The sequence below is a fragment of the Sipha flava genome, unplaced genomic scaffold (genome assembly GCF_003268045.1).
Source record: "Sipha flava isolate LNK unplaced genomic scaffold, YSA_version1 126_pilon_pilon, whole genome shotgun sequence".
Taxonomy (NCBI): domain Eukaryota; kingdom Metazoa; phylum Arthropoda; class Insecta; order Hemiptera; family Aphididae; genus Sipha; species Sipha flava.
Window position 1 is genome coordinate 1,447,308 of NW_020271752.1, and position 13,063 is coordinate 1,460,370.

Genomic DNA, 13,063 nt, shown 5'->3' on the forward strand with positions numbered 1-13,063 from the left:
GTTTGCGATCCCTAGGAGAGTTTTACATGGATAGGTGAACCGCGCCCGTCGGGTCCAAGCATGTAGCTAGAAAGTTTCTATTAGGGGGGGGAGCAACAATTTCAGACCCATTTATAATTTTCCACAATTTGTTTAATTTAATAGGTACTCGTCCAATATGCTATCTACCGTAATTTGATGATAGTTTAGTATGATGCCTACCGTAGGTTCGTATGCTGTATATTATATATACTTTATCATTTTGCTTTCATCATGATTAAGCTTTTACAAAACCCCAAATTGTATTATATTTAAATCTTGGTAGGTTATGTAAGTTAGCAGATATAGTTTTATATTATACCTGTTTAGTGTGTTTGTGACTCGTATCGATTATATGTGTTTTTACTGTGTTTTATTTATTATTATTTATTAATTATTATTATGTGTTTGTCAGGTATGAGTTATTTATATCGAAATATAATTCAAAATGAAAATATGTGTGAAAAATATTTAAGCATACGAAGTTTATTACCAATCGACCAAACATGTACAAAAATTAAAAACCAAACAATTTGTGGTGGTGAGTTGAAAAAAGATTTAAAAAATAATAATTTCTCGTAGTGATCACAAATACGTATACATAATTACAAGGTAGTTAAAATATTTACGGGAGATAGCTTACTAAACCATCGAACGTGCGGTAGATAGCATATTGGACGAGTACCCATTTGATAAGCTTGTAGACCCCGTACAGACTATTCGACCATTTTTTATCTACCGTTCTGTTTTTGACTGTTGGTATTTTATTTTTTATTTGACTATTAGTTCCTATAATTAATATTATGTCTACAAAGAATATACTCTATAGCGATTTCTACGAATATGAAATTTAATTTAATAATAATATATCTATATATAAGTTATATAATAATCAAAATCATAATACATTTTTTGAACGAACAGTTATGGCAATAGAGTTATTTTGTAATGTACGGAATGTACATGAGCGTAGTAGGTTTTCGATACTAGGTAAAAAAAAAATTGTACATGAATTTGAGGGGAGACCGGCCCTGGGTTGGAGTAAATTTTAAGGGAATCCGGCCTATATAGGCTGCATTCTATGACTTCCAAATACTACAACACGCCTCGTCGTACAGTCACGGAACGCTTAGTTTAAAAATATTCATTTTCCGGGTGGTATTTACAAATCCATTTTTATATCAGCATATTTTTTCGAGCGGAATTTACAGTACCCTGTCGTTGGGGACTTCACCCTGTAGACGGCGGGCACACGTGTGCTCGCGCGTTCCGTACACGGCGAAGACGGGTCGCCGCCGCCGCAGTAACAACAACAACAACAGAAATCCTTAACCGATGCAAGGGTTCGCGGGAAACCGGGCCGCGATAGATCTGTTGCGAGGGGGGGGGGGGGCGTGCCGTACCCGGATGCCGACTGCGCCGTCGTTGTCGTACCCTTGGCTCGAGCGAACCCACTTGGCGGTGGCGGCCGCGGGCGCGAGGCAGTTCACGCGGCCGCTGAACCGGTCCGCGCGTTGTACCCACCCGTACACCTATGTCCCGGTGCACGGGAACACGTGGCGCGTTGGTGGGAGCAGCACGCCCCGCCCGGGCCGCCGGTTGACCGTCCAATCGGCTGGACCCGGGCACCACCGTGGCAGCATCCACGCGAACCTCCGGTCCACCTCGACCGCCGCCGCCGCCGCCGCCTCGCCACGCGGACCGCGACGACGACGACGACGACGACGACGTATAGTCTCTCGCACAGCCGCAGCCGCCGAGGGTGCCGTCGTCGTACGTCTCCCGCGGACACATTAATATCACACAATCGCCGCCGCCGCCCGTCGACACCGTGTCTGCGCGCTAACGCGTCTCGTTCTCGTTCGCATATCGTTATCCACGTCTGCGCGCATTCCGCCGTCGTCGTGATACGTTTCTAGTAGTGAGTCCTGCAACGTCCCGTGCCGGCAACACGCCCGCGCAGTGCTCGCGCCCACGAGCACCGGCCGCACCGATATGCTGTTCAAAGGCAACAGTAGTCGCCTTCAGCTGCTCATCGAGAAAATACAGTCCAACAACAACAAGGAGAACAACGACGAGCACGACATCGAAGGTACGCCGACCACGCGTTATCCTTTAATGGTTGACGACTTCGCACTTGGGCTCGGGCAGGGACATTTCTATGGGGAGGAGGCGAAGGGAACCGTCGCCCCGGGCTGTACATTTTTTTTTTTTTTGGAATCAAGGGTGCTAGCATTTTTTTGTAACCGTAATCCATTATCCGTTTTTATTCGTCAATCAAAACACTTTTAATATTTTAAAATTTTGCGCAGCGGCCCCATACTGCAATTGTATTTTCATGATAATATTATCAAAAGTTGAACGCGTAAAATTCATAGATAATAAATATTATCTCTCTTGAAAAAATCGTATAAAACGTGTGTAGGGTTGACAATAAAACTTTAACTGGGGCGTCAAAACTCTAAATGCGTCTCTGGGTACGAGCACTGGTGATTTTTCCCCGGAGACCGTGTCCGAAATCTCGCTGTGGTATCCGAAACCGCGAACCGTTTATTTTTGTCGTGACAAATCCTCGGTTGGCCCCGGTTTTGAATGTATAGACCGATTTCAGTCGTTTTCCTCGTTTTTACTGTTGACCAAATAATATTTTCGTTTTTAACTCCAGTATCGACTTTATAAATATACATTAACTATACTCCGATTTTAAACATCGATTTCTTTGCCAACGTCCGCATTATTGTTACGTTGCATGAGAAATCGTAGATTTCGTACGTTAGTAATATATTTGTTCGTTCATATTATTATTAATATTACGTTTCGAGTATTTGAAATGGAAACCTATATTGTATTCTTAAAGATTTTCATTAAAACTACTTTGTTAAGAATATCTATAATCTCTAAAGTCTAGATATCGGTTTTATTCAAAATTTATGAGTATTTAAATCATAATCGACATCCACACGCTACTACTTTAAAGTTTTACCGTAAAAAAATATCGTTATGTAACAATCATAATGCTATTTTAAAACTTAATTATATATGTTCATATAAACTTTATGTGATTGATGGATAATGTCTATAAAATGCGAATAGAAATTCAGTAATTTATAATTGTAGTATTGAAACAAAAAAATATAAAAAAAATAAAAATTAAATAAAAATAAATAAATTAATAATTAATTATTTACTAATATAAAAATTAGTATTATTTATAATGTTTGTATATTTTGAAGCTCTAAATTATCATTTCTTGGTTTCTACAGACTTCATCATATTATAAAGTACTTACATCAATATTTCGTAAAAAATATATTATTTGAAGTGTGAGGCTGATTTAGTTTTATTAAAACCAATTTTTTGCTGATACATTTTATAATTATTTTTAAGTACACTTACGATCAATTATTGTTTCTAACGATGAATTAGAAACAACTTTTAAGCCGTATATTCTTATTATCATTATGTTGTTCTGCACTGTAATAAATTATTTGTAATAATTTTCTAGATCCAGTGTTTAGGGAAGCATATACATCAACTATATAAATTATATTGCTTTTCGTTAGTACTTCGTTTACCAATTGATTTAGGTATAATATTGTATATTTTAATAATATTTGTATATAATTATAGACACATACATTGTAATCGAAATAAATAAATTAATATCCAAACTCACGGAAAACATTTCGCTTTGTATCCAAATAATTTGTTCACAATATTTAGAACACATTATGTTATAAAATAATAAATTCATAACCACTATAGGCACGAAATAGTAAATACGCGGGCGTTTGTGTATGGATTCTTACATTGTTCTTACATTTTTTATTTATACCTAATATATGGAACTATCTGATCGACTAACGAGGTATGTAGTGACAGAGTGCTGCGTGTAGAACATGTATTTAAACAGACATTTGGTTCACTCCTTTGTCTATTAACTATTGATAAATTACGGATAAATTTGAATGTAAAAACAATTTCAGTGAAAATATAATATTCCATTATTGTAAAAAGTAGGATGATGAATTATTTTCAATTAAAATTTTATGAGCAATTATATTTTATCGATTTTTCTGAAAATGATGTTTACCAATTTTAATTTACGTTAAGTGTTTCAACTGTATAAACGTGTATATCTGCACGGAATACTCCCTTAGAAGCAACCTACTACACAATACAAAATATCGGAACGTATTTATTTTGTACAGCGACACCTGTGGCGCCAGACTCCGTGGGTCTGGGTCATCCGATCGTTTATGTAAACATTCATCTGAACGATTGAATACGTTAGTATAATGTACCTATTTATGATACACTCCAAATAATACGAGATCTCAGGGCATCCATTGGATTGTGTCGATCTATTTTACACCCGGTTTGCCACAGAAAATAAAATAAATACAACAATAATAATATAATTTCGACGGTCGTGCGCTTTTCTCTTGTACGCAGCTCTTAAAAACCTCCACCACAGTATTTTAACACTCCAATGTCACCGTGTAATAGACAGTATAACACACACTATGTTATACACCATTAACTACCTTTGAATATAGATATCTTATTACGCATCATGAGCAGCAGCAGCAGTTTTGTCCATTTGTTTTCCGTGGCCGCCTCGAGGGCGTTTCGCGCGGGAAATTTACGCACACGTGTTCTACTACGAGTAAATAACACATACATCATTCCGCCACGGGCAGCGATTCAAAATGCCGAAAATTATATTCTATAAGCTGTACCGTATTAGTACAGTGGATTTTGCTTAGGTCGTTCTCGTCTCGGTGTGTACACTATATTTTTTTTAATTTTCTTGCAATACTTCATAATCAGCGTCGGTGTGGCTCGTTGATTCAAAAACTTAGTTTTGAAAAATAATAACAATAATACCTTATTAATTTTATCAGAAAATGTACCCCATACAACTTGAAAAAAATATATTATTTGAAAAAATAGAATTAAACAATTATTTTATCATAATATTTTCGACGTTGAAACTGTATGTATACCTACATCAATACCTATATCTAACTGCATGTTTTCTTTTAATTATATTTTTCTTATTTGCTAATTATTGTCTGTGAGCTTCCAATTTTGATAAATATCCGTAATCATATTATAAGCACTACGAAAATAACAGTATAATACGAACATTTTGAACTAGGTTCTATAATACCGATTTCTATAAATCGATCGATCAGGAAACAAAAGTTCCGGTTGTTATATATATATAAATTGTTTTTTTTTATGTAGTATAAATGTATTTTCTATGATGAAAAATGATTTCTATCTTTAAAACGTAGATTATATTTTATTATCGTATGTACAACAGACCGATTTTATAGATTTCTCGTTAGTGGGTAAATGATATTTTAGGGAATAGTATATATATATCGTGAATTTGTATGGGGTCATTTTCGGAAACGTTTTCAATCACTTCATGCATAAAAAGCTGCATGGTTTGTAGTGAATCGTAAATTATAATGTAACGCAAAAAGGTAAAACAGTTGAATTAACAATTCTTTATGACATTTAATTATGAAAATATAATTTTTTGTTTTTTAATCCGATTGTGCTTTTGTTACAGTCAAAACTTATGAAAAAAAGTGTCGATTTAAATGCGCATAGTTAGAAATTAAATAATTTACGTAAATTATATGTAACATAAAAATATAAAAAACATTAATATATTTCATGTTATTCCGGCATTCGTAATACAATTTAAAAGTCAAACTATAAGTAGGCTAAATAGGCTCCCCGGAGCGATTAATATTAAACATAATATATTGATATGAATATGTTGATATTTAATATTTTAAATTTGAAACTAAAAATGATATAATACAGAGATTTATAAAATATGTGGAAAGGTATCTAAAAATTATGTTTAATTATAATTTATGTGCAATAAAATAATGTAATCTGACTCATATCGTTACATATAACCACATTACATATTAGTTGCAACTAATGATATTTTTAACATAATCATTCCAAGATTTGATTTATTCTGAGTTAGATAAATGTAATTCAAATCGTAGAATATGGATGTACGAATTTTAATTTATTAAAATATATGTCCCAACTATTTCCAAACTACTTACATCATTAAAGGTGAACACTGTGAATATTTAAATAGGTTTATTATTAATTCATATAACTTTTGGAACATTCCTACTTGGAAAAATAATGAAAACATACTTAATAAAATAAGTAAACAAAGAATAAAATCTATACATCATTGACGAGACTTTCCTTTGTTTACACAAAAATCAAATCTACTTATATAATATTTATAGAATGTATCAATAGCCAATGTTGATGCATTATTGTTTGATAGTATAAATTGATTTTTATGTCAATTCGACAACTACAAGTTTCTTCAATCTATTAATATTAACCGTACTAATATACAGTGGTGCATTTAGAGGAAGGGGGCAAAGGGAGCGAATTCCCCCAGCGGCAAAATGTTTACAGTTTTAGAGACGGTAGTTTTATTGAGTGTATTTTTTTTTACATTTTTTTTTATCACAAAATGTATAACGTTGATTACCGTGTATTTTATAACATTTTTTGATTAATCAATTATTTTCTGATAGCGTATTATCGTATTAAATCATTTTGAGTTGAATTTGAAATGAATACGACTGATAACATATAAAACGAATTATCACTAAACGAGTTCAAGGTATACTTTTATATAATCTGGTTAGGTGTAACATATACTCATTTTTTGTGGTTTTTTTTATGATACTTATCTACTCGAGTAGACAAAAAAATATATAATCGAACTGTTTAATAAAATTTATTTATTTCATTATTTGGTATGATTTTTTAATTGAACAAAACACTTTGAAATTGTTTACTGTTAAACCCTAGAATATACATTTTAATATGTTACTCAAAACAAACAAGAGGCATATTTTTCATGAATTTAGGAGGGAAAGGGAAGGTCTGAGATTGTAAAGAGTATTGACAAAATGGGGGGAGGGTAATAAAATAATTTCACACCGGGGTGCATATATTCTAAATGCGCCACTGCTAATATACTTGTAATTAACTGATTTAAAATTTAAACTAATGAAAATTAAATTACTTATTTTACTTTATAATGTTATTGATTCCTTAAGTAATAACACTTAAAAATTAAAAATACAACATTTCTCCACAAATATGTTGAAATTGAAATTTAATAAAGATGTATCAATTAAGAAGGCATAGCTATTCGTATATACAAACAAAATTTTCTAAACAATTTCAAAACAATGAAATACATATTTTGTTGATATCGTATAATTTGATGAATAATTTTAAGTGTTATTTCTTGTCACTTAAGTCGACATTTAAATTTTTGTAGAGTTAATAAAATCGAAATTTTCTGTCTTAATTTTCAAAAAATCCTGAGTGCAATATAATACGTCTTCTTGTGAATTATCTTTATTAAACCTTTATTATTTGCAGAGGTCTTTTGGGCAAAATTGTTTTATAATTTATTAATTAATAATTTAATAGTATAATAATTTCAAACCCTGATTTATTAACGTTTGTAGAACGTAACAATGTTTACATACATCTAAGTTGTTCGGTCTAAGTTTAATTTAATTAGTATAATAGTATGAAATAAATATTGGTTTTCATGGCTATGTAATTTATTGAATAATTTTATAATACATTAAAATATTAAAATATAACTAAACATTGTATTATACCCCATTAATAACTAATGATAGTCTGTAAAGGTAAATAAATATATTCAAAATGCACAACTATAATTAAATGAAATCATGAAAACAAAAAATTTGATATAAATTATTTTTTCAAACACTTTTTTTATGTGTGTTTTTATTGAAATAATACTGATATTTATATTTATACTATTTCGGATTCGGTCGCAAACATTTTTCTAAAATCAATTTTTATGGATTTTCTAAAACAAAATCATTCAAAATTTAAAGGTATTCCGTTGAATACAATTTTCTGTATTATCCTGTATACAATCACATAATATTATAAAACTATGTATTGCTGGGTCAGTTAAGATGTCTATCTAAAAATTAATTCATTATACTGAGAACATAACGAGGCCAACGTTAAATAACTGATATTATCGTATATTAATGTATTTCATTGAAAACATTTCATGGTTTGTTAATTGAATAAAATGCTTTATATCCTTATAAAATAATTCTTTACCATATTATGTACAAGAAAGTAGGAATAAAAATATTTAATAATCAATATTTTATTGTTAAAACCCATATGTATACTACTGAATTTTAATTATATTTAGATTTAAATGTTCGAAATAAAATTATTCGTTTACAAATATATACATACAAGTAGATTTTATAATATTATAAGCGGTATACATTTCTTACTTTTGAGTTCATTTAAAAAAAAAAAATACGTTGGTATAACCAATTGGAAGGAAATACAAACAACATTTTTTACTTTGTGTACATTAATTAACATTTTTAAAACACTTTTATTTTCAATAAACCATATAAACACGGAAATTTTATTATTTTAAAAATTATGAAAAAACCTGCACCCATATACGGTGACCGAAGATTTTCCAACCAAATCTTCTTGAAAAAATAAACTCCGAAGGAACAAATTCGTACTTCAAACTAATTATACTTAAGAAATAATAGAATATTAAAAACAAACAAATCAAATAATAGTTTACTTATTTTCATTTGGTTAAAAAATCATATTATTAAAATAAAATATCATTGTCCGCGAATAGTCGTAACTTGATTCGAATACTACTGGCTAACGCAGTTGGTTTCAGCACATATATTATATATTTATGATGTTTTACCAACAATGTTTCGAATCTAAGGCATATTAAATTTAATGTTCGATCTCAAAACATTGTCGTTGGTAAATTTTATCTTTTGCCAACGCTCTAACTGATATGATCTTGTGCATACACCCAACTCGGTCATTTATTTCGATCATAAAGTTACCGGGTGCAAAAAAATGTGTCTTATATTGTTGTACGCTATTTATCGAGAAAACAATCATTGGAGCATTATATCCGAAGCTTTCATTAAATCACTTTTCTATAACTGCATATTATAAAGAGTTTCAAAATCTATTAACACGCGCAAATAACCAGCTCATCTCATACCTCGCTGCGCATCGAGCAATATAATCAAGTTAACCAATTTGGCTTCTCAAATTCCCATTGCATAAAGAGTGGTTCTTTCGGGTAAACCAAAACGGGTGATTTTTTAGCCCTGTCAATTTTTTTTTTTATAAAATTAAATCGACACGTCGCCGTGGCGATAAACCGAATACAATGCAAATTTTTAATGAATTAATATTAAATATTATTAACGATCTCTATGTATATTAAATGTCCATATAGTGACACGTTGCATCATACTCAAAACTCCATTGACGTTTCATTGACTGCATTTCAACAGCCGTTGATAGAGAATTTTTAGTCAATATATGTACAGAAACAAGTATATACATATATATTAGTTTGTATATTATGTATATTTAGTGTTTTAAATATTAACTCACAACCTCTTTTCTTGGACCATATGTTTTCACTGTTTGTAAACACAAATCCGCGATTTCAACGTGTACGAAATTCACATACACGGTTCTAGAATACACTTGTACATTTTATCATAGTCCATTGTAAGTAAATATGTTTTTTGAAAAAGTATCGTGTGATCGTACCGCAGTCAATAATGATATTAACGTCGAAGGAGTTATTCATATATTTTTTTATGATTTAAATTGAATGCGTGATATTTAGTGCTATAAAACTCAGTTTTCAAATCAATTAAACATTCACGTTTCAAAAAAAAAACCGTTAGATATTGGCCTTTTCGAGGTTTCGATAATTTATGCGGTCGCGTACATAACGCGTAGACGGTCGGTGATCGGAGTCACACACATCCAAGGAGTGGGGAGAATACGTATAGGTAGACGCAAGCGAACCATGGTGATGAACGCGTGTTAACCCTAGAGATTCTTCAGTGAGATCCCCGCTTTCTGTGGCCGTGCGTGTGGACGAAAATCGAACTCGGTCGGCACGTACAGGATGTGTACGCGCGTCATCGTTGCTACGAATATAATGTACTATAATCAGACGCAATGACGACAATAATCATCGGAACCGACGGACGGGCGAATGTACGACAACGATACCATTCAGTCGGTAGTCGTATAGCGCTTGTTACGAGATGACGTCGTATCACACCACGCGTGCACGAAATTCGTCGCCGGGGTGTGGTAGTGGAAGCGGCGGAGGGGATGGAAAACGATCCGGTGGGGATTTAATTTTGTATTCAATCATTATTATTATTATTATTATTACTATTATTATTATTATTATTATTATTACTATTATTGTTATTATTATCATATTCTTCGGTTCGAAACGGAGTGTTATTATTATTATTGTTTTACAAATAGCGTCCGGTCATTAAGCACGTGTTTTAACAACAATCGGAACCACGGTTATTATTGCGGTACATACGGTGCACCGCGGTGTAGTGCATTAAAATGAAAACGCGGTGACATGGTTGTCGCTTAACCCCCGTGTTATACCGTCTAACGTGATGCGTACAAGGCGACGGCGTTGCGTTCGTACGGCTGAGAACCGCGTAGGCGAGTGTCGCGTGTGTGTTGCGCGCTCGAGCGGGGCACGCGTAGGCACGCGAGAACGATCTTCGCGGATGCGTCCCGTCGGCGTTCTAATAAGTATTAAATTGACGCCTACTGCGGCGGCGGAGACACGGCGGTTTATCGCCTTTTTTTTTTTTTTTTTTTATCGTCGCGACCGGACGGGACGAACTGTTTGTTTAAACATGATATCGTCGGGATTCGCGTGCGCCCGACACCGCGGGAATTCAGTGTAGTCGGTGCGTGCGCGCGCACGTGTCGCAGACGATCTCGATGAGTGTAGTGTCTCTGGACGTAGGGATCGTTGTAAAGGTGCGGGTTTCACAGTTGACAACGGAAAGCGTGGTATGCGTACACTCGGTAAGAATCGACCGCGAGCTCGTACGGCATATGCACGCGATAATGTGTACAACACTCGTACCAATAACGCGTTTTGGTCGTAAAATAATACCGTACGCATCCGACCGTTGCGCCTACGATGATGAGCGCAAACGCTGGATTGACGAAGAATTCGACGAAGATAATGGTACAAAACCTAGGACATAAAGCTTGGGTAACGTGTTCGGTTTTCTAATATCATCAACAACCCGGCAGTGGTGGTTGACACCGTCCGTGACCGTTTTATATTCTCCCTTTGGAAATTCTTTCGACCCTTCGTATACGGACGGGGGCCCGTTCTATCTAATCTCACGGACACACGTGCGTCGTTATCGAGCGATAACCGTATCGTCGTAGGTTCACTCAAGGAACGACGTTTCATAGGCGTTTATCTTTTACGCTACGAGTGAACGTCTGCGGGTTACGCATTGAACATTCGCTTTTGGACGTACCGGTTAGGTATACAGTATTGTATTCGATCCGTCTCATTTAGTTGTCGTTCGATGATGATAACTTAAAGTGTTCGTTTGAACGTAAATAATCTCGTATTTTTCGAAATCGTATACACATTACTGACCACACCTGAAAAAGCGCGTACAACGTGTTAGCCGACAACGTACCGCAGACGCTAAAATATATAATTTTTCGTACTGCACACTTAAGGATTTTGTAATACTCCGCTTTCGAACGTTAACAGTAATGAGTAACACAGTTAGAATAGTTTAGTTTTTTAGATTTTGCTGATGATACATTTTGGAATTTTAAAATAATGTAAAATAATTTAATAAAAAAAATTGTAAAATTAAAAACAAATACCATAATACAGAAAATAGAACCACAACAGACTTTTTAATTTCGTACCACACGAAGTGTGTCGTACGGCACACAATTTTAGGCCCTGCTGACATACCGGTTGTCAACACTATCGTTTTTTCTTTTTCCGCATCGCAACTCGTCTTTGACACCCGTGTCTGTTTGACTTTGCAGAGGCGCTGAGTGGCGCGGGCGAGGTGAGCACCGAAGAGGCGGCCTCGTCGTGGAGCTCGGCCGTGTCGGAAGACCACACTTCGCCGGACAGCTGCACCACAAGCAACAGCCGGCCCGGTTCCACGGTTGAACACCACCGCGACAATCACCACCACCGCCACCACCATCCCCGTCACCACAGCCGTCCGTCGTCGTACGCCACGGCCACGGTTGCCGCCGCAGCCGCCGCCGCAGCAGCCGCGACCGCCGCCGCAGCAGCAGCCAACTCCAACGAGGCCAACCCGTACGCATGCCAATACTGCGACAAGACGTTTCCCCGGGGCAGTTACCTGAAGAAACACGAACAGGTGGGTGACTGTTTTATCTTATTTTTATTTGTGTACGATATTTTCTATCATGTTTTTTTTTTTTTTTTTTTTTTCCCTTTTTACACACGTGCGCAACACGCGCGCACTGTGAATATACCGTTTCGATATTACGTATTATTCAGTAGCTCAAACTTTTACCGTCGCATACACCTGTTGTGTACAAATTTCCAATTTAAGCTCGTCCGTTCGATTGATGACTTTAATCATCTACATTTATTTGTTTGTTTTTTAATTTTTAATTTAAATATTTAGTCGTCAATGTAGTCAATATGTTTTATTCTAAACGACAGAAGGTTGGAAAATCTCGATTTGGGTAAATTGACTTTAAAGAATTTATCGATTTTCCAACTTATCTTAAAAAGGAAGAAGAAGACCTAGAACAAATTTGATATCACAAGTATGTAGAGAACGTGGTCTTAAAATATGTAGATATCAAAAGGAAAATAAAAAACGGAGAAGAATGGTGGAGAATTGTAGGAAGGTATTCGGCCATTTGGAAGACTGAAAGATCTAAAGAAGAAGAAGAATTTTTCTATCGTTTCTATTTTACATTTGCGGGATTATAGACTAAAATTTATATTTTGAATTCATTTTACTAAATCGTACATTTTTGGACTGCATATTTATCGTCGAGTTAAATAATTTCAACATCGATCATAACT

General features: G+C 34.4%; 1 protein-coding gene across 3 annotated transcripts in view; it reads left to right on the forward strand.

The window, feature by feature from the left end:
- LOC112694248 (zinc finger protein 423) overlaps positions 1-13,063 on the forward strand; it is a 165,529-nt gene that overhangs the window by 124,232 nt on the left and 28,234 nt on the right. For 2 of the 3 annotated variants that reach the window (XM_025569661.1, XM_025569662.1), the window contains exon 4: positions 12,034-12,380. In XM_025569661.1, the coding sequence (XP_025425446.1) occupies positions 12,034-12,380 (347 nt within the window). Of the gene's footprint in view, positions 1-1,737; positions 2,111-12,033; positions 12,381-13,063 lie in introns of those variants that run through there. The other variant, XM_025569663.1, reaches the window with a different exon arrangement.